At 43.9% G+C, this 21,586-nt stretch overlaps 1 protein-coding gene across 7 annotated transcripts in view; it reads left to right on the top strand.

Annotated features, from left to right (window-relative positions):
- LOC135201440 (inositol polyphosphate-4-phosphatase type I A-like) overlaps positions 1–21,586 on the top strand; it is a 408,228-nt gene that overhangs the window by 365,308 nt on the left and 21,334 nt on the right. For all 7 annotated transcript variants that reach the window (XM_064230376.1, XM_064230380.1, XM_064230377.1 and 4 more), the window contains one exon: positions 3,955–4,121. In XM_064230376.1, coding sequence (XP_064086446.1) covers positions 3,955–4,121 — 167 coding nt within the window. The remainder of the gene's footprint in view (positions 1–3,954; positions 4,122–21,586) is intronic.

Raw genomic sequence — 21,586 nt, 5'->3', positions numbered from 1 at the left:
AAGAAGCAGCCTCTCCATTTCATCATGCACGTGGCTCCTCTTGTTGGACAAAATAGTCACGCCCTTGGAAGGTGTAGCTGCTTTGATGGCTTCCTTCTGCTTAAGGATGGTGCCTATCGTCGACGGATTTCGGCCGTATTCCTTAGCGATCACACTCAACCGCATGCCAGCTTCATACTTTTTTATTATCACCATTATAGTCTGCATAGAAAGCATTCTCTTCTTTCCGTGAACTTCAGCAACTTTCTTGGGACACATGACTATACTGTACGTAATTAAGTTATGTAGTATACTAATTAAGTTCTCACACAACACGATAAAGTAGTACAACGAAATCACTAACACGAATTTACATTAACAAACTAAATCGTATATGTGAACGAATGAATTCTGCATGCATATGATAATGCTGGTGAGAAGCAATGGCTGAAGAAGAACGCCACTACGTACGATGAATGATGGGATCATGGGAGAGAAGCTGACCAATAGGAGAGCAGGATCTTATGGTAGTGACTAGCATCAGGAACCAATGGGAGAGCGGGAGGATGGTGGCGAGTCTACTCAGTTGGCGGCGTGCGAGTTTTAAAGTTGTTATGGATGGACCGGGCGAATCTCGGACTTTACAGCAACAACCTTTCGTATCTTGAACAATTTTCGTATGTAGAGCCACAAAAATCTTCGTATTTGCTTTCATATCTCAAGTTTTTCGTAAGTTGAGCCTTTCGTATCTCGAGGTACCACTGTACAGTTGTGATCATCACTTCCCTTTCCTTGAATTCTGCAGTCTGAAGGTGTACATGATGCCCATGACCTGCGCATGCACCTGAATGGAGAGAGTGAGTGCCCAATGAAATATAAACAATCTGCCATCAGTGATTTTGTCAGAAGGGCTCTTTCTCACACTGCTCCTCCTGGAAGGACACACATACAGAGCTGGAATGTGTTGCCCAGTTTCTCATTAATAACAGTATACAAATTGTGACATGGACAGATGCATTGAAAGAGTTATGGACAGATTTACCATGAGAAACCCATACCCTACCATCCATGATGACATGTTCTTCAATAGGGGCCTGACAATGAGGAGCAACCCTACCTCCTCCATGCAGGACACCCTGAAGAGAACCAGTGAGGTCTACTGATAAAAATGCCTCATCAGGTAGTGCCTCAGCACCTAAATTGCAATAACCAGCATGTGTTTCTCCTGGAGAATCTCCTGCCATGCTCAGGAAGGTACCATATACAAACACTTCTGTAAGATTGAGATAAAAAAATATATCATGCCTGATAGTGAAAGCATTGATCATACAACCAACCATTACTGCTTACCCCTACACATTGGGAGGGAAAAGCCCAGTGTAAATACCACACAGGAGACTCTCCTCCCAGTGTCTGCATGAAGGATGCTACCCACCAGCATCCCTGGTAAGTAGACCAATCAGGAGCTTCCATCCCCAGGCAGTGAATCTCTTGGTAACACCACCCCACTTCCCCACTTCCCCACCTCCCCTTTCTCCATTGCCTGCACAAGAAAAAGGTTGCAACCATCAGTGTTTTGGAGAAGGCTTTGCTTGGGCACATTAATCCCCTAGTGGCCAGTGAATCATCAGTGCTGTTCCTGCACACAATGCTGGCCCCTTGTATATACTGCCACCCACACACATTATTATTATTATTATTATTTTATTTTTTAATTTTTTTGCTCTATCACAGTCTTCCAATTCGACTGGGTGATATTTATAGTGTGGAGGAGTTCTGGGTTGCATCCTGCCTCCTTAGGAGTCCATCACTTTTCTTACTATGTGCGCCATTTCTAGGATCACACTCTTCTGCATGAGTCCTGGAGCTACTTCAGCCTCTAGTTTTTCTAGATTCCTTTTCAGGGATCTTGGGATCGTGCCCAGTGCTCCTATGATTATGGGTACAATTTCCACTGGCATATCCCATATCCTTCTTATTTCTATTTTCAGATCTTGATACTTATCCATTTTTTCCCTCTCTTTCTCTTCAACTCTGGTGTCCCATGGTATTGCAACATCAATGAGTGATACTTTCTTCTTGACTTTGTCAATCAACGTCACGTCTGGTCTATTTGCACATATCACCCTATCTGTTCTGATACCATAGTCCCACCCCGAGGGATCTTTGCCTGATCGTTTTCTATCACTCCCTCAGGTTGGTGCGTGCTCTTACCACTTATTACTGCAAGGTAGCTGATGTTTCTTGCACAGGCTCCAATGGAGGGCTTTTGCCACTGAATCATGCCTCTTTTTGTACTGGTTCTGTGGCAAAGTGCCGGACATTCGCTTGCTATGTGGTTTATGGTTTCATTTTTCGTATTGCACTTCCTATATATGGGAGAGATGTTATTTCCGTCTATCATTCTTTGAACATATCTGGTTCTTAGGGCCTGATCTTGTGCCGCTGTTAACATTCCTTCAGTTTCCTTCTTTAGCTCTCCCCTCTGTAGCCATTGCCATGTGTCATCGCTGGCTAGTTCTTTAGTCTGTCTCATGTATTGTCCGTGCAGTGGTTTGTTGTGCCAGTCCTCTGTTCTGTTTTGTCATTGTCCTGTCTCTGTATATTTCTGGGTCTTCATCTACTTTTATTAGTCCTTCTTCTCATGCACTCTTTAGCCACTCATCTTCACTGGTTTTCAGATATTGCCCCAGTGCTCTGTTCTCGATGTTGATGCAGTCCTCTATACTTAGTAGTCCTTTCCCTCCTTCCTTTCGTGTTATGTATAGTCTGTCCGTATTTGCTCTTGGGCGTAGTGCTTTGTGTATTGTCATATGTTTCCTGGTTTTCTGATCTATGCTGCGGAGTTCTGCCTTCGTCCATTCCACTATTCCTGCGCTGTATCTGATTACTGGCACTGCCCATGTGTTTATGGCTTTTATCATATTTCCGGCGTTGAGTTTTGACTTGAGTATCACCTTGAGTCTCTGCATATATTCTTTCCTGATCGTGTCCTTCATCTCTTGGTGTTTTATATCCCCTCCTTCCATTATTCCCAGGTATTTGTATCCAGTCTCATCTATGTGTTTGATGTTGCTCTCATCTGGTAGCTTTATCCCTTCAGTTCTCGTTACTTTGCCTTTTTGTATGTTGACTAAGGCGCATTTTTCTATTCCAAACTCCATCCTGATGTCCCCAGCTACAATCCTTACAGTCTGGATTAGGGTATCTATTTCCTTGATGCTCTTACCATACAGCTTGATGTCGTCCATAAACATCAGATGTTGATTCTGTTGCCTCTTTTCTTGAGTTGGTACCCGGCATCCATCTTCTGTAGTACTTTTGTCAAGGGAATCATGGCTACTACGAAGAGTAGTGGGGACAGTGAGTCGCCCTGGAAGATCCCTCTCCTGATATTAACCTCTGCTAGTCTTATTCCAGAGCTTGTAAGTATTGTATTCCAGTTGCGCATTGTATTTTTGAGGAAGCTGATGGTGTTTTCCTCTGCCCATATATTTTCAGGCATTCTATTAGCCATGTGTGTGGTATCATGTCGAAGGCTTTCTTATAGTCTATCCCTTTATTATTATTATTATTATTATTATTATTATTATTATTATTATTATTATTATTATTATTATTATTATTATTATTATTATTATTATTATTATTATTATTATTATTATTATTATTATTATTATTATTATTATTATTATTATTATTATTATTGACATACTGTATAAACAAACTGTGGATCATTAGCTTAGAAGGTTCATCCCAGAAATCAATCATTAGGAACTAGCAAACACCACCAGAGTTTAGTATGAACAGCAGTGGGTCACTATGGGTCTTAAGAAACTTATAAAATGAGTGTTGACTAGGCATTACCACGTCATGATAGAGGTTTTTACTCCGATATTATTTTCAAGAGTTGCTTTGTTGGTGAAGTAGTGTTTACCTTTTAAAAGTAAATGTAAACAAGATGCCTCTTTCCAGACGCCTGTGGATATCAGAGGAAAGAAGATGGCAGGAAGAGTTGTCATCCTTGGGTGATCTTTCAGACCAGTGGCATACTAGACAGATGGCTCTGCTCAATCAACATGTTACTCTCATTAATATTTATAGTATGGCTTTGGACACTTTAGATGTGGCAGCCCATTCAGGTATTGTATATTGTTTTACAAATGAAAAACTTAGGGGTTTTAGTAACAAGCATAGTAGTAATGTCATAAAATTGTCAAAAATATTTCCAGTAATCCCTGATTATTAAAAGCTTCTAAATTTTTATTCGTTTTGATTTATGTGGCAGTTTTTTTTATAGTGTAGTCGCTGTCTTATCCTCAAGGAGTTACCTTTCCATGTTCGAACCAGGTCTCTATAGTGACCAGGCTAATGTCAAAGAATTCTCTTTTAGCTAGTCTTGTGGCTGGCTATTGTGTCGTAATAATAAACATTACACATGATAGCAGGATAAGAGGGCACGTTCTCTTATCTTTAGTGAATGTTGAACATAGTTTACTTACATCAAAACCTGTGAGAAGAAGTGGCTATGCACATATCCACTGTCACATTGTTTACATACAACCAGAAATGGACCAAGAAGCCATTACTTGTTACTGGTGTAAGTATGAAGTGTACTGAAACCAGTGCTCCGTTATTTACAATCTTCGCTTCAGTGATTTCATTATCAAGGATCATAGAAATAGAAACATCTAAGTTGAAAGCTAAGTGCATAATTTTAAGTTCCAGTTAAAAATTTTTAGTTTAGACTGTGAAACAATGATTTAGTTGTGCATGAAAAGCCATAAACCGATTTTTTTCGAGCACACTGCAATTCTCACGATTTGTGATTGTTATTTGTTAGAGGGCAAATTGTTTTGAAGTATTTATAATTTTATTTAGAAGTTTTTTCAAAGATATGTTCCACAATGATTACTTTATTGGGCTGTAGCCTACAATCTACATCGATTCAGTGAGAATTATTTAGCTAGACTGTAATAGATAATGTCTATAGCCTATAACCTAGGATTATATATCATTAAGGGTGAACTAAAATAACTGGTAAGATTTTTAATGACTTATTCTGTTATAGACTTAGGCAGTAGCCTAGGTTTACATCAAATGCCATAGGATTAGATAAATGGCTACAGACTTTTTCTTTTTATATAGCCTGTACGTATACTTAAGTGTAGTCGTAGTACTCTATGCTATCATGTGCATATTCTTAAAAGGGAATGAAGTAATCCAACTACAAGGTGTATTAGTAGGTGGCTTAGTTAGTCTTGACCCATAGGTGCTACAGCAGCAAACCATAGGTCTTCCTAACAGGTGGGTATGCTAACTATTGCTGAGGAAGGTTTGACAGCACTGCAACCATACCCAGTATGCTTAGGTAAGTTACTGGAGAACTTTACCTTATAAAAGCAGAAGTATGCATTTAGTTTCTTGTTCTTTGCTTCCAAACCTTAAGGTATTTGGAATAAGAAATGGGGCTTTGAAACTTGTGACTTGACCCCAGATCAGAAATGTTTCTAGGTTGTTGTGATTAAAATTAGAGAGCTTTTCGTCACCTGTCAATTTCTTTGTAAAGCTCCTAGAGAACGAGACAGCGACTACACTACAACAGGTTTTAATGTAGGTAAAACCTTTTTTGGTAGTCATTGTTGAGTCCGCTAAACCCTCCCACTTCCCTGATGAAAAGACTTGAGATTCGGGTTAGGTATTACAGTGATCCCTCGTTTATTGAGGTTAATGGGGACCGGAACCCCCCGCAATAGGTGAAAATCCACGAAGAAGGATTGGTCCCCCTAGGAATTTCTGTATACAGTGGTCCCCCGTTTTCGCGGGGGATGCATACCAGACCCCCCCCCCCGTGAATAGTTAGAACTTAGAACCATCGAATGTTTGGAACCCCTATAAAAACGCTAAAAAGAGCCTATTTTGTTAATTAAAACTCAAGAAAAACCACTAAACATTTTCATACTTGGTTTTTTAATAGTTTTATCACAAAAAGTGCATTTTATGATGAAATTGATAAAAAAACCCAGGAATTTGTGAATGTTTCTCTTAGAAAAATACAGCGAATGAGCAAATTTTCCGTGAATAATACGGGGAAATGTTCCCAAGAGAAATACGCAAATGTGTGAGTCCGCGAATCCGGAGAATGCAAATACGGGGGCCACTGTATGTGTGTGTGGGTACACCATGTTTAAAATATGTATATTTATATTTATATGTTACTATCTATTTTAATTATAAAACCTTGTATATACATTAACTCACTCACTTATTTTAATTAAATCTATTTAATTATAAAACCTTTGTTATTATCATAAACCTTTGTATTATACATTCACTCTCTCTCTCTCTCTCTCATACGATATGTTTTCTGGGCTCAGCTCGTGTCGGCCTATGAAAGTAATCCTTAACATCATTCTTTCTAGGTAAAATTCCTAAAATTACCAGAGAAAAACAAAATTAAGAAAATGTCAGTAAAACTGACTCGCTCACTCTTAAAAAGAAGTGTCGGTATGATATAGGGGCGAGTGTGGAACACTACCACGAGACAAACACCAATTAGAACTTCCTTATCAGAATCCCCCCAAGAGAGAGCCGATACCAACGGGCGATGCAGCCTCTACTACTACTACTAGAGGACGCCACGGACCAGCAGCGCCCCTAGCGGACATCCTTAATTTTTAGCACCAGCGACAAGTCGCCATTTTTCTTGTGCTCGTGTTTTTTTCTTGAGATTATCCGCTTTGGAACCATGGAACGCTCTGCTATCGCCACGGCTAAGTTAAGTAACTCATAAGTAACATTTTACTGTAATTTTATCTCCGTAGGGTACCAGTATTTTCTCTTTTATAGGTCAATACGGTTCCTCGGTTGTCTCGTGGCGGCCATGCCGCCTCGTAGAATTCCCGGTCCTCCATACTGGGACTTCTTGTGCTTATGGGCTTACTTTTTCACATTCATTGTTTACATCGAATTTTAGCTAGTCCAGCCCTCCTACCATTCTCTTAGCTTGGTATTTAGGGCTATTATTTTTATTTCGGCCCAGCATCCCGGCTCTTGCTCTTCATCGGCTATCGCTGGCTCCGAGTAGGCTTCTGTTTTTCGGAACAGTCTGCCTCCTCCTGGGCTTCTTTTTCTCTTACTAACAGTGTCTCTTCCCCCTTTTCGATATATGATTTTTATTTAGGGTGTTTAGGGGCTAGCCTAGGTGCCTTAGGTGCTTGTTCCACATGTTGGTACAGCTTGGTTCACGTGGCCCTACCACGGTGTGTTGCTCGTGGCCTAGGCCACTTGCGGTCACGTGTACTATAGCACCTTACCCTACCTTCCCTCCCATCTCTGACTGATAGGGAGGAGCTGGGGGACCCCTTGGTTGTCATAACAACCTCATCGCCTTCTCTCTCACTCTCGGAGGTGCCGGGGGGTTCCGCCAGCAGGGGGTATAGGGCGACCACTATAAGGTACCGTGTCTCCATACGGGTAGTTTGGTGAGGTGGGGAGGAGTAGGCCATCCCTCCCCCCTTTCCTCGCTCCCCGCCGTTTTCGCCGGGACCTCCATCCCCCGCCCCCCCTCCCTTTACTCAGCCACCTCCCTTATGATACGTAAAGGAGCCTTCCGTCGCAGCCGGGGCCCCTTTGGTTATAGTATATTGGCTCCGCTAGCGGCAGGGTGGGTGCATGGATGGTCGATTGCTTGCCTACTATATCCTTATATCTCTCCCCCGCTACCGGAAGGGAGCTTCCCTACCTACGCATCTTCTAGTAGACGGGTGGAGAAGAAGTGTTTTTTATGTTATTTTGCTACTTTAAGGATATATACCCTATTATAGATATTTTCAATGATTTGTGATTATTATATTCTTTTTATCAACCATCCCGCCATTATCCGTCGTGGTTTCCATTACCACACTCCTATTGGTTGATTCTTGTGCCTCCGCCACTGGCGGAGCCATAGCCTATCTTCCAGCCTGGTTACCACACGTATTTTAGCGGGGCTCTGGTTTTATCTAACTTTATCGCTCCGGCACCAGCGGAGCATATGTTAGGCTGTAAGTGTTTACTCTGTACTCATGACGTTTTCACTTACAGGCTACCAACTGCCAGGTCCTCGCCTGTAATGCGACGCTGTATGACCCCTGTGGACATGACGAGTGCAGGTCACGCCCCGTGTGCCACTTCGTACAACGAGTCGATCGTCTGGCACACGAGGCCTGCGCTATATGCTACGACCTGGTAGCTCAGCTGGGGGATGGGGTAAGTCCATTATGAGGTTACTTATGAATTTATTTACTAACAACTTCTAGTTCGTAAGTTTGTTAACCCTGTCCGCAATTGGTAGCTAATCCAGCCTTTCTTTCAGGCTAGCGGTGTGAGGGAAGTCGCCCTCGCCACCTGAAACGCGTGGGTGGGCGGCTTTGGTAAGAACGCCGCCAAGGGCCAGCCTACATTCTGGATAGGAAGCTGGCCATCCAGATCTTTCCTGCGGGCAAGTCGACGGGCTACGTCGACCCCTTGTCCGCCGCCCCCGTCATAGCCGCCATCCAGCAAGAGCTCCAGAATTCGTTTTGGGGTCGTAGCCTCCCAGGAGTCAGTCCCGGACGTCGCCGCCCTGGACCTGAATCTCGAGCCGATGGCGGTAGTAAGTGAGGATTTGTTGGTTGAGGTAGGTTTGTCGGGGCGCCCAAGGTCTTTCCTTGGGCGCTCCTGGGTCTTCTCCTGTCCCTTCTTCTTCCGCCTCCTTCCAAGGCTTTCCGGGATCTGAGATCCCTAGCCGCACTCCCGCTCTCTCTGTACCTCCTAAGGAGAAGGGAAAGAGAGAACGAAGACCTTGTCTAAGACGACTTCTAAGGAAGTCGTCTTCGTCTTCTTCGGCCAGGAAGTCATCGACTTCATACGCCGACGCGGTGAAGGCTAAGCCGAGCTCTTCCAGTCGAAGAGCTCCAGAAGCAAAGCTTCGAAGGAGAAGGCTCGCGCTACCTCCGAGTCGCTGCCTTCTCCCGCTTCCGCTGCCCCTCTCCGGCTATGCCGGCATGGGTAGCAGCACCAGCTCCTGCGTTCCCTCTCCTGCCTCATCAGGAATGATGGAGCAGGTAGGAGCGATGGTGGGTTCCCAAATTTCAGCTTGGGGAACACGTTTTGAGCAGATGTTCGCGCAATTGTCGAGCAGTCTGTCTCAAACTGGACAGACGGTCCAGGAACTCTCTAACAGGATGAGAGAGAATGAGGATCGGGGTAGCTGGGCTATCTCAGGCTCCTCCCCCAGTCTCCCCTGCTTTCTAGCACGGGGATTCTCCAACTTCCGCCTTACGACTCCTTGCCGGCTTTCTCTATGGACAATCCATGGAGAGTAGCTGCCTATGCTCCTTTTAAGGACGGGATGATTTCGATCCCGGAGTTTGGCACTCGAAGGATTGAGGACTTCGAGTTCTATCCTCCGGGTCTGTCACAGCCTTTCATCGGGTATGCTAGGCTGACGCCAACAGCTCTTACGAGAGAGGACAAGATCTCGAAGGAGTCAGTCCTCTACAGTAGAGATCACGCCCAACGGGAAATGGGTTCACTGCCTTGAGGACTGGGAGTGTACTAATACTAGACTCCAGGCCTATAAGAGCCCCTTCACGATTTTTCGCGACGGAAGAGAGGTCTCTCTTCCGTTCGCCACGAAATTGGTGGAGAAGGCTCTTCAGGCAGTCCTCAAGGATGAGCCCAGTTCCACAGTTGAGAGAGTCCGGAGTCTACTTCTCCACTCTTCCCCGCCTTCGGAGAGTTATGGGAAAACCTGCCAGCTACTTTCACGCTGGGTAAACTCAAGCCGGACTGCGCTATGGATCAGTTCGGTGAGAAGTTACCTAGGCTGCCGGATTCCTTAATCAGGCAGAGTTCGATGCGCGAACTAGGTTTGGCAGGTCCCTAACTCTCTTATCGTTACGGAAAATGGCTGCTCTTTCATACGCTAACGAACCGCTGTTCAAGATCCTGGCGAAATCGCAGTTTCAGACGGTTCTGTTAGACGCCTTTGACTTCTTCCAAGCCAGGAGGAACTGTCGGAAGCATGTTCTTCAAGAGTTGCACTATCAGGCACGAGCCTAATAGACTCTTGGCTGCGAGCATGTGGGGAGCGGATCTCTTCCCAGAGTCCGCAGTGAACGAAGTCCACCACGAAGCTGCTAGACTCAACCAGAGCCTTAGAGCTAGGTGGGGTATTTCCTCTAAGAGGAAACAGGAATCCGTTCCCACAGCTGGCAAGAAACCAAAGAAGGCTGGTAAGAGGTTCCAGCCATATAAAAAACTCCAGCATCAGCAGCAGTTTGTGCAGGCAGTCCCAGTTACCCAACAGGGACAAACCTGCTACATCTAAGCAAACCCAGCCTTTCCTCCTGGTGCCCCAGCAATCGCAACCTTCGACTTCCTACGCTATCTCGCCTGCCTTTAACCCTGCTTATGAGGCTCACGGCTACTCTAACCGAGGGGTATGGGCGAGAGGTTACTTTCGTCACCGTGGCGCAGGAAGGGGCACAAGGAGTAAGCAGTTCAGAGGAGGGCGTTGGTGGCCAACCCGCCCATCAGCAATGAGGCTCCCCAGGTAGGAGGGAGCTGTTCCTCTTCCGCCACAGGTGGGGGTCAGCAATTGGGCACAGAGCATAGTGTCCAAAGGATTAGGCTGGAGCTGGATCCAAGATCCTCCTCCAATCAAATCATTCACCAAATACCGTCAAGGAATTGATAGATTACGCGGAAGAACTCCTTCAGAAAGGAGCTATTGCGAGAGTCAAACATCTAAAATTTCAAGGTCGCTTATTCAGCGTGCCAAAGAAAGGCTCAACAAAAAGAAGGGTAATCTTAGACTTGTCAAAGCTAAACTCTTTCATTCGCTGCGACAAGTTCAAGATGCTTACCCTCTCGCAAGTAAGGACCTTACTTCCGCGTGGAGCCGTCACATGCTCCATCGATCTTACAGACGCATACTATCATATCCCTATAGCCAGGCACTTCCGCCCATTCCTAGGATTCAGGCTAGGAAATCAGACATTCTCATTCAAAGTGATGCCCTTCGTCTGAATGTAGCCCCCAGGGTATTCACAAAGATAGCAGAAGTTGGTTGTACAACAATTGAGAGCTCAGGGAATCATGGTAGCGGCATACCTCGACGATTGGTTGATCTGGGCATCAACAGTCGAGGAATGTCTCAAAGCTACCAAAAAGGTAGTTCACTTTCTGGAACATCTGGGGTTCCAGATAAACAAAACGAAATCCAGACTTAATTCCGGAATCTCGTTTCAGTGGCTAGGAATCCAATGGGATTTGTCCTCCACAATCTATCAATTCCAGTGGTCAAACGGAAGGAAATAGCAAAATCTGTCAGGCAATTTCTCAAATGCAAACAAACGTCAAGAAGAAACCAGGAGAGAATCCTAGGGTCTCTTCAGTTTGCGTCGATAACAGATATCCTTCTGAAAGCAAGGCTGAAAGATATAAATCGAATTTCGTTTGGCGGTCAAAAAGCAAACTCCAAATATCGAGACAAGTTGTCAGTAATTCCACAGATCCTCCGCAACCAACTACGGCCTTGGTCAAAAGTAAAGAACTTAGCCAAGAAAGTACCCCTTCAATATCCCCTCCCAGTGTTAACCATTCACACGATGCATCCCTGTCCGGATGGTGGGGGGGATACTCTCAGTTCAAACAGGTTCAGGGGACTTGGTCAGTTCAATTTCGCCAGCTCCACATAAACGTGTTGGAAGCAATGGCAGTATTTCTTACTCTGAAGAGGACTGCTTCCCCCGAAGAAGTCTCATCTAAGGCTAGTTTTGGACAGTGCAGTGGTAGTTCATTGCATCAACAGAGGAGGGTCCAAATCCAAGCATGTGAACCATGTCATGATAGCCATCTTTGCATTAGCAAGCAAACACAAATGGCATCTGTCTGCCATCACCTGGCAGGAGTAAGAAATGTGATAGCAGACGCCCTGTCCCGGTCAGTTCCTCTGGAATCAGAGTGGTCTCTGGACGTCGGGTCATTCCAGTGGGTAAAGCGGAGAGTCCCAGGTCTCCAAGTGGATCTCTTCGCCTCACAAGCGAACCACAAGCTCCCTTGCTATGTGGCCCCCAACCTGGACCCTCTGGCTTATGCCACGACGCCCTGTCGTTGGATTGGAGTCAGTGGAGGAGAATTTATGTTTTTCCTCAGTGAATCTTCTCTTGAAAGTCCTAGACAAACTAAGGTCTTTCAAAGGGATAGTAGCTCTGATTGCACCGGACTGGCCCAAGAGCAACTGGTATCCTCTTCTTTTGGAATTGGGTCTCCGACCTCAACGGATCCCCAATCCCAAACTATCACAATCAGTACAAATGAGGACTGTGTTCGCTTCCTCAGGAACTCTCCAGACCCTAACTTTATGGACTTCATGAAGTTTGCGGCTAATAAAGATGCTGACATTGATCCACAGAATATTCTCTTCCTAGAATCAGATAAGAGAGAGTCAACCATTAGACAATATGACTCAGCTGTTAAAAAATTAGCATCTTTCTTGAGAGAATCGAACACTACAACCATGACAGTTAATTTGGCTATATCCTTTTTCAGATCCTTATTTGAAAAAGGTTTAGCAGCTAGCACGATTACCACTCATAAGTCGGCTTTGAAGAAAATCTTTCAAGTAGGTTTTCAGATAGATTTTAACTGAATCTTATTTCACATCTATCCCTAAAAAAGCCTGTGCTAGACTTAGACCTTCTCAGAGGCCTACTACAGTTTCATGGTTTTTAAATGATGTCCTCAAGCTAGCTTCAGATACTGACAACTCATCTTGTACATTCATAATGCTCCTGAGGAAGACACTATTCTTATTAAGCCTAGCCTCAGGAGCTAGAATTTCAGAACTGTCGGCTCTATCCAGGGATGCGGGGTCATGTGGAATTCCTCCCATCAGGAGAAGTTCTACTTGCTCCGGATCGTAGCTTTTTAGCAAAAATGAAGATCCTCTTGCAAGGTGGGCTCCTTGGAAGGTTATCCCACTTCCACAGGATCCTTCTCTCTGCCCAGTATCAACTCTTAGAGCCTTTCTATCTCGCACTTCTTCTAGATCCTCGGGTGCTCTCTTCTGAGAGAAAAAGGTGGTACTTTATCAGTTAAAGGCATTAGACAGCAAATCCTTTACTTCATTAAAACAAGCCAACCCTGAGTCATTCCCAAAAGCACATGATATCAGGGGAGTAGCCACCTCAATTAATTATTCCAACATATGAACTTTTGAGGATCTTAGAAAGTATACTGGATGGAAATCCCCCGACAGTCTTTAAACGGCATTATTAAAGTCCTTGGAATCTTAAAGTTTCATACATTCACCTTACCTGTCAGATATATACATAGCTATCGACTCCGTCGTTCCCGACAGAAATTCGAAATTTCGCGGCACACGCTACAGGTAGGTCAGGTGATCTACCTGCCTGCCGCTGGGAGGCAGGACTAGGAACTATTCCCGTTTTCTAATCAGATTCTCTCTGTCGCTGGCAAGGTAAACATATGTTTGCTTTCCCTCCTGATGGATTTCGTGTTTCATCGCCATCGATCTTCTGGGCCGACTTTTACAGGGAAGTACTGGATCGCTGGTTTGGCATACGTTTTTAATAACTTTTTAATAACTTTTTAATAACTTTTAATGAATTAACTTCGAAGTTTTCGAAGAAAGAGTATAGGTAACTACGAGTGTTCGGTAGACAATTACATAGTTTGCAAGAAAGGGAAATATAAATATTTATTCATTGATGAAGTGTAATAAATGTTAGAATTGATTGAGGAAAATAAGGTAACTTCCGATTTGAGGAAGTCAGAAAACATAGAACTAGATATGCTTTCTTTAGGAGCTTTAATAGCCCTCGTTCTGACAAGCAGTTAGAATATTAACAGTACTAGTAGTGTTGTTTCCTCATCACCTTCTTACTTCACAGAAACTACAATTCATTGCAATTTGAAGATAAAGGAATGTAGCTCAAGATACGAGCTATTATAAGGTAAGAAGTGATTATAGTGTTCCCCATTGCATTAGAGGGTGCGTCTGATCGGCTCTGTCTCGCTCCCAGGCCTAGACCTCTTCCAGACTCACAGGCCCAGAGGAGAAGGAATGTCGAAAGCCGTACGGAGGTTATGGAGAATCCCCACCGATCAGGCGTCCCTCGGCAGGTTCTGTAGAACGTCCCAGACTGCCAGGGATAGCCATTGGAAAGGCATCCTAATTCAATGTGTTCCCCTTATTAATTATCGTCTTAACGAATAATGAGAAGAAACATTCAACGGCGTAGGTTAAATGAAAATGCAAGATACTCTCGTCTGGCTATCGGAACCTCAGAAGAGACGGAGAAAGATTGCGGTAGAGGCATTGCTCTATCCGGGTTCGTCCCCCCGTACAGCTGGAAGGGGGGGGGGGCTCTATCCCATGGGGGTTTAAAGTAGTTATTTCAATAAATTCCTCATCGGTACATGTATATGAAAATATATCTATTCTGAGAGATCGAATTAGATATTAAAGGATATTGTTGATTGAATGATGATATATCTCGTTAATGATTACACACATATATAAATTTTTAAGCTTCTAACGCCTTGGACATGAAACTCCAGTTAAAGTAAAGAGGCTCAATGCGCCTAAAACGCGCCTGAAACAAGGCGCAAAGCGCCTGAACGAGGCGCAAAGCGTTCTGAAAGAGGCGCAAAGCGCCTGAAGCACGATGAACCAGGATCTTCATCGGAAATGGAAAGTCCTTCTCATTCAGAAGAGGGAGGCTATGTCGAAAATGGAAGTATTGTCGAATTCTAAGCCAAGAACAAATATACAGAGATCGGAACCTTCCGCACACAAAACCTTCCGCACAAGCGGAACCTTCCATGTCAGGAAAGAAACATATTACTAGACGTACAGAACTTTCCAGGCGGAGGATCGCCTGTTCAGATGCTCGGAATTTTCCAACAAGAAAACGTTCCAAGGGCGATACGTCTTCTAGGATCCAGGAGTATTCGGATCACGATACTCCTCCCAGGCGCCAGGAGTATTCGGAACGCGATACTCCTGCCAAGCACCAGGAGTATTGCCGACGAGCATGATACTCCTCCCAGGCGGCCAGGAGTATTCGGAACGTGATACTCCTACCAGGCGCCAGGAGTATTCTAGGCAAGATACTCCTGCTTAGAGCCAGACACTTTCTCCTACAAGAAGAGCTTGACAACCGCCGAGGAGTCCTCCAGACGAAGGGTGAAAGACATTCAAGGCTTTTCCTGATAGGGACGGGAGTTGTCGCACAGGCGGCCGTTGCCCCTTGTCAGGATCGTCTTTATTGCAATAAAGTGCTTAGAGCAAGTTCGGTTTTTATTTTTTCCAGGCAGGGACTCCAAGATGTAGCACAGGCTGCCGTAGCCCTTGTCAGGTTAGAGTCGATACTGCGAATAGCCCTTCACCTTTCGAAAGGAAGCGCTCTCCTTCGGTTGCTCAATCTTGCCCCAAAATTGAGGAATGGAAGATAAAGCAGAATTGTGAGAATTAGTTCAGGATTAGTAAGAGGATATTAAAATCATCCTCCTTCCAAAATAGATTGCAACCAACCATTTACAGAAGAGTGCAATCGTTTGGAAGTTGAACAAGAATTCGTACGAGCTCTCATTCATGGATTAGAGGCTCTTCCAGATAAGAAAGCGTAAAATACGGACTTATCTCCAAGATAATAAAAGCTGGAGAGATTATCTTCGATCCTCGGTTGTCATTTGCAATATCTTTCGACTAATACTCAATTCGGGATTATTGACGAATGAACGAAGAGAGTAAGATTTCTATTCTTTCTCTGCATGTCAGAAAGGAAAGAGTGTCGTAGAAGGCTTGCTGTATATGATTACTGAAGGACAAGTCATAATACGCATACCATAGTTGCCTGTCTGGTTCGCTACGGGATTGTCTATATCCTTAAAGGATTTTACAAGTAAAGATTCTGACTTCGCTTAAAAGGTTTATTACGACAATACCTATTCAGCCTCGGTATTTAACAAAGGTTTGTTTGCCTAAAATTTGCATTATTGAGAGTTGACTTAGACTCGAGAAATAATTTTATTATTTCCATTCATTGAAAGGAGTAACTGGCAACTCAGATGAAGGCAGCCAGGCAGTGAACGACACGGCTGTAATTGTGAGCCAATCCAGTACCATCCGGTTCTCGGTCGTGAATGGGTGGTTACATCTTTCTCTCCTAAAGGATCGAATGCTTCACCGTATATTCCCCATAAAATCATGGACTTAACCACGAATTGAGGGAATTTTTTAGGCAAACATGAATAACATCGTATTCGTGTTGCTAAGGATATCTCTCTGCCTCGGCGAGGAAAGAAGGTAGTAGAAATGCACCTTAAGATAACGATACGCTTAAGCCTTACGCACACACCGTGGTTAATTACAGCGCTCCTACTATCCTTACAAGAGTTTCATAGATGAATGCTGTTACCACAATGTGATAGGATAATAAAGAATTTTAATTAGGCAGAGCACGATTTAACATTCATTGGAATGAGTTGTCAGACCCTGCGGAAAATACTCACAGATATCTTCGCAAGGCAAGAAGATGATAACAACTATTATAGATTGCTTCCTTTTCCTCGAAACAAGAGAGGTAGCAAGATACGCTATCTTTAAAAAATTTTAAGAGGGGAATAAACTTTAGTTTTTTTTTTCTTTTTTTTTTTTTTTTTTTTTTTTTTTTTTTTTTTTTTTTTTTTTCCCCCTAGTTGTATATATTCTTAACACATATTAAAATAAATGGGCATCTAAGGAAGAAGATGAATGCATCATTTTGGAAATAAAAGGTTGGATTCACAGAAGTCACGTTCTTCTTTCAGCATGTGTCGGAAGGTTTTTCTAAGAGATTTGATCGGAATCTATTATAAATATTGGACCTGAAAAACCTATTCACTCTGAGTCTGTCTGCGTGCAGACTGACCAGAAGTAAATATGACTGAGAGGATTTTTCAAGGTAAGCTTGATATTCCTTTAAATATGCGAAAGACATAGAGTTGCTGCAGATCGTGCTAGATAGAAAGGGGAAACTGTCCTCTTCCGATACCTTCTGAACTACATAAGGATTTTCTTCCCTTTCAGAGGGAAGAATCACCTTGGTAATTTATGCTATCATGAACACAGTGAAAAGATATATTCTGTCTAGACAAAGAATATTAGACATAGTAGAGAATTAAGATCTTCGGGATCTTATACAATACCTCTATACGATAAGATTAAGAGATCTTATACTTAGATTGGGATCCTAATTTGGGCCTCAGATTCCGTGTGGTCCGACAAAATGGAACTGCGCCTAATCAAATGTTCTCTTGGGCCTAAACGATCAAGAGGACAAGTGAAATTTTGGGATTTAGAATCTGGAATCAAATTCTATGACGACTCGGTAATGGGTTCTGGCCAGCATAGTAGGTTTGGCAAGAGAACTAAAGCCTTTTATTCCTGGATCAACGCTGTTAGATAGAGGTTTCGTTGTCCGGGTAATGTAGTGACATTGTCATCTACAGAAGAAGAAAAGGTTTAAACGTTTACTGATAGAGTCTTTGGAATGCGAGAAGGGCTCAAACTACTTCCCAAAAGGTTCAGAGAGATGCATTCAAGAGCTAGAAATCAACCATTTCAGCTCAGAATCTCTTTAAAAGTCCAAGCTCCTTCCCTTCCTTCGGGCAAGGATAGGGAAGCTTCTGCAACGAGAAAACTCGTCAACATGTAGGAGGAGAACTCGTTAGCAACGGAAGTATGCAATAATGATCCTCCTCGGAGGAAGACTTGTCTCTTGGAATTTTGAGATTTCCTATTGTCTACGGGATGGAGCGGACTAAATTGTATGAATGTGCAGGAGCAATTAGCGTCCTTTGGTAGGAGTACTTTCTAAAGATCATACTCGTAAAAAGGATGATAAACTTCTGATGAAGAGATCCAAATACCGATCTCCTGTCGAGCGCGACGAACCCTACAGGGGAGTTGTCGCACAAGCGGCCATCTCTGGGGGGGAGCGATGCGTTAGGCAGGCGAGACGTGAGGAAGGAAGTAACTCCTGCCAAGCGTCTGGCGCCAACTAGGAGCCAGGCGCCAAGTAGGCACAAAGAGCCTGACTTTACTATAGATCGTTCTAGGCCAAGATCTTCATCCAAGCAACAAGAGCCAACTGGAGAAGAGAGAAACTCCTGATAGGAGTATAGCGCCCGCTAAGCGCAATATACTGGCCATGCGAAAGGCCATTCCATGAGCGATACTCCGACCAAGTCACAGGAGTATTCGGAACTAGATGCGCCTCCCATAGGTCAGGAGTATTCGGGAAGAGATACTCCTGCCAGGCGCCTAGAGTACCCGGACCTCGATACTCCTCCCAGGAGCCAGGAGTATTCTAGATTTTTTACTCCTACCAGGCGCCAGGAGCATTCCGAAGCTTATACTCCTCCCAAGCGCCAGGAGTATTCGGAACTTAATACTCCTACCACACGCCAGGAGTATTCTGAACAAAATGCGCCTACTAAAGGCCAGGAGTATTCGAGGCGCTCTGCGCCTGACAAGCGCCAGGAGGATTCCAGGCGCGTTACTCCTCCCAGGCGCCAGGAGTATTACGAACTTATACTCCTCCCAGGCGCCAGGAGTATTCGGAACTTAATACTCCTACACGCGCCAGGAGTATTCTGAACATAATGCGCCTACTAAAAGCCAGAGCATTCGAGGCGCTTTGCGCCTGCCAGGCGCCAGGCGCCTGCTGAAAGCCAGGAGTATTTGAGGCGCTTTGCGCCTGCCAGGCGCCAGGGCCTGAGATGAAAATGCGCCTGCCAGGCGCCAGGCGCCTGATGAAAATGCGCTACCAGGCGCCAGGCGCCTGCTGAAAGCCAGGAGTATTCGAGGCGCTTTGCGCCTGCCAGGCGCCAGGCGCCTGCTGAAAGCTAGGAGTATTCGAGGCGCTTTGCGCCTGCCAGGCGCCAGGAGGATCCCAAGCACGTTACTCCTCCAAGGCGCCAGGAGTATTCCGAAGCTTATACTCCTAACAGGCGCCAGCAGTATTCGAAGAGCGATACTCCTGCCAGGTGCCAGGAGTATTCGAATAGTTTTACGACTGTCAGGCGCCAGGAGTATTCTAAACAGGATACTCCTCGCGCCAGCCAGGCGCAAGCCAGGCGTTAGGCTTCATCCAGAGGAGATCCAGTTCAAAGAAAGTCCTAGTCTTCTTTGAAACAATGGTGATCTCTAGAGCATTTCATAAGTGACTTGATGATACCTTCAAACAGCTGAGAATCTAAAAAGCTCTAAAGTGCGAGCTGTTGCAAATTCTTGTTCTTTTCGTAACAATATGTCAGGAAGACATATTAGCGTTAACATATAGGAGATGCAATTATGGGTTGGCTTCTCATTACACGAAGGACGTCAAGTTAACCTACGAGAGATTCTTCTCTCTTGGTTTATACGTATCAGCGGATACGTTGCTGGGATAAGGAGCCGACACTGATCCTTTAATAGGAGTTGAATTTCTTTTAACTCAATGATTTTTATTGGAGTTTGAAAGGAGTTTGGGGGATAAACTCTCTTTCAATTTAGCGCGAACCCTCATGTTAGGAACAGGTGATCGGGATCGGTGTTGCGCTCCTTAAATAATGCGTGTTGTCATATAAGCGGATGTGCTCCCATTGACAAACGCCAGTTAGGATTCTGTCGAGTAAGTGGAAGAGACCCCATCGACAGATCCACAAGAACTCTTGGCCACAGATCACTATCTCGCTAAGGCTCTTGAGATGAAGCAGACTCCTATGCAATAGCTAGGAAGTCAATCCTTCGTCTAGAAACACAGAGGAACTAAGGTCTATAAATACTACAACATATGTTGTTTACCTGTATAGTCAGTAACTAGCTGTCTCTTGCCCTCCACCAAAGGGTGTCAATCAGCTATGTATATATCTGACAGGTAAGGTGAATGTATGAAAATGATATTGTTATAATACAATAAAGTTTCAATACATACTTACCTGGCAGATCTATACTAACAATGACCACCCAGCCTCCCCGCAGGAGACAGGTGGAAGAGAGAATCTGATTAGAAAACGGGAATAGTTCCTAGTCCTGCCTCCCAGCGGCAGGCAGGTAGATCACCTGACCTACCTGTAGCGTGTGCCGCGAAATTCGAATTTCTGTCGGGAACGACGGAGTCGATAGCTATGTATATATCTGCCAGGTAAGTATGTATGAAACTTTATTGTATCATAACAATATCATTTTTCAGCAGTAGCAGCGGGAAACATAGTTTCCCCTGATACTGCTTAGTAGTTGTAGTATTGATCCAGGTCTCCTTTCTACCTACCTCAACCAACATGCCTCAACCTATCGTCAGGCTACTCAACATCATAGCCTTAGCCGTTGTGTCTTATAGTGGTTTGTCCCTTTTATTTTTTTGCTAGGGACAACCACCCTTGTACTGATATGTACTTCAGTGTTCCTACCCTTATTTTTATGCTAGGGTAGGCCACATATGTTTGTATAAAATCCTCCATTGGGTTTGTGATAAGTTTCACTCACAATGTGTTTGTATATATTTGAATTAATTGTGTTAATTGTATTAATGATGGACTCGAGTGTACCTACCCTTATTTTTTTGCTAGGGTAGGACACATATATGTATATAATTGTAATTATATTTTCTAGTTAAGTAAATCCAAAAAATTTCCTTATTTTACATGCATATTTATAATTTTTATTATATACCATTTAAGTACTTTAAGTTTACTAACATTCTGTTATTGATTATTGTAATAAAGTTAGTTTAAGTGCTTATTTTGTATGCTGTATCTGATTTACTTATATTATATCCATCCATTTTAATCTGTTTTTCATTATTTCCCTTTCATCTTGTCTGTTTCTCTGGTACTCTTTCATAGGCCGACACGAGCTGAGCCCGAGAAAAGGGATTTTGACGAAGGAAAAATCTATATTTCTGGGTGGGATTGGCTCGTGTCGCCCTATGAAACCCATCCCTCTTTTAGGGTTGTTCTCCCCCCCCCTTTCAGGACAAGATGTATTTATGTTTTAATTAAGGATGACCGCTAGGGGCGCTGCTGTCCGTGGCGTCCTCTAGTAGTAGTAGTAGAAGGCTGCATCGCTCCCGTGGTATCGGCTCTTCTCTTGGGGGGATTCTGATAAGGAAGTTCTAATTGGTGTTTGTCTCGTGGTAGTGTTCCACACTCGCCCCTATATCATACCGACACTTCTTTTTAAGAGTGAGCGAGTCAGTTTTACTGACATTTTCTTAATTTTGTTTTTCTCTGGTAATTTTAGGAATTTTACCTAGAAAGAATGATGTTAAGGATTACTTTCATAGGGCGACACGAGCCAATCACCCAGAAATAGATTTTTCCTTCGTCAAAATCCCTTTTATGGTGTTCTACACTCTCAAATGACAGTAGTATCTTGAGACTTGAGTCCAGTAGTGACGACCATGACAATGACAAGAATGACGATGACAGACCTGTGCAGTTCGATTAATGTGATGATGAATGATGATGATGATGGTGTTACTGCACAGGTATAATGAGGCCTCTAAATCAGTTCGGGAAGCGCCTC

Source organism: Macrobrachium nipponense, chromosome 28 (genome assembly GCF_015104395.2).
Source record: "Macrobrachium nipponense isolate FS-2020 chromosome 28, ASM1510439v2, whole genome shotgun sequence".
Lineage (NCBI taxonomy): Eukaryota > Metazoa > Arthropoda > Malacostraca > Decapoda > Palaemonidae > Macrobrachium > Macrobrachium nipponense.
Note: the sequence above shows the minus strand (reverse complement) of the source record. Positions and strands in the feature narration are given on the sequence as shown.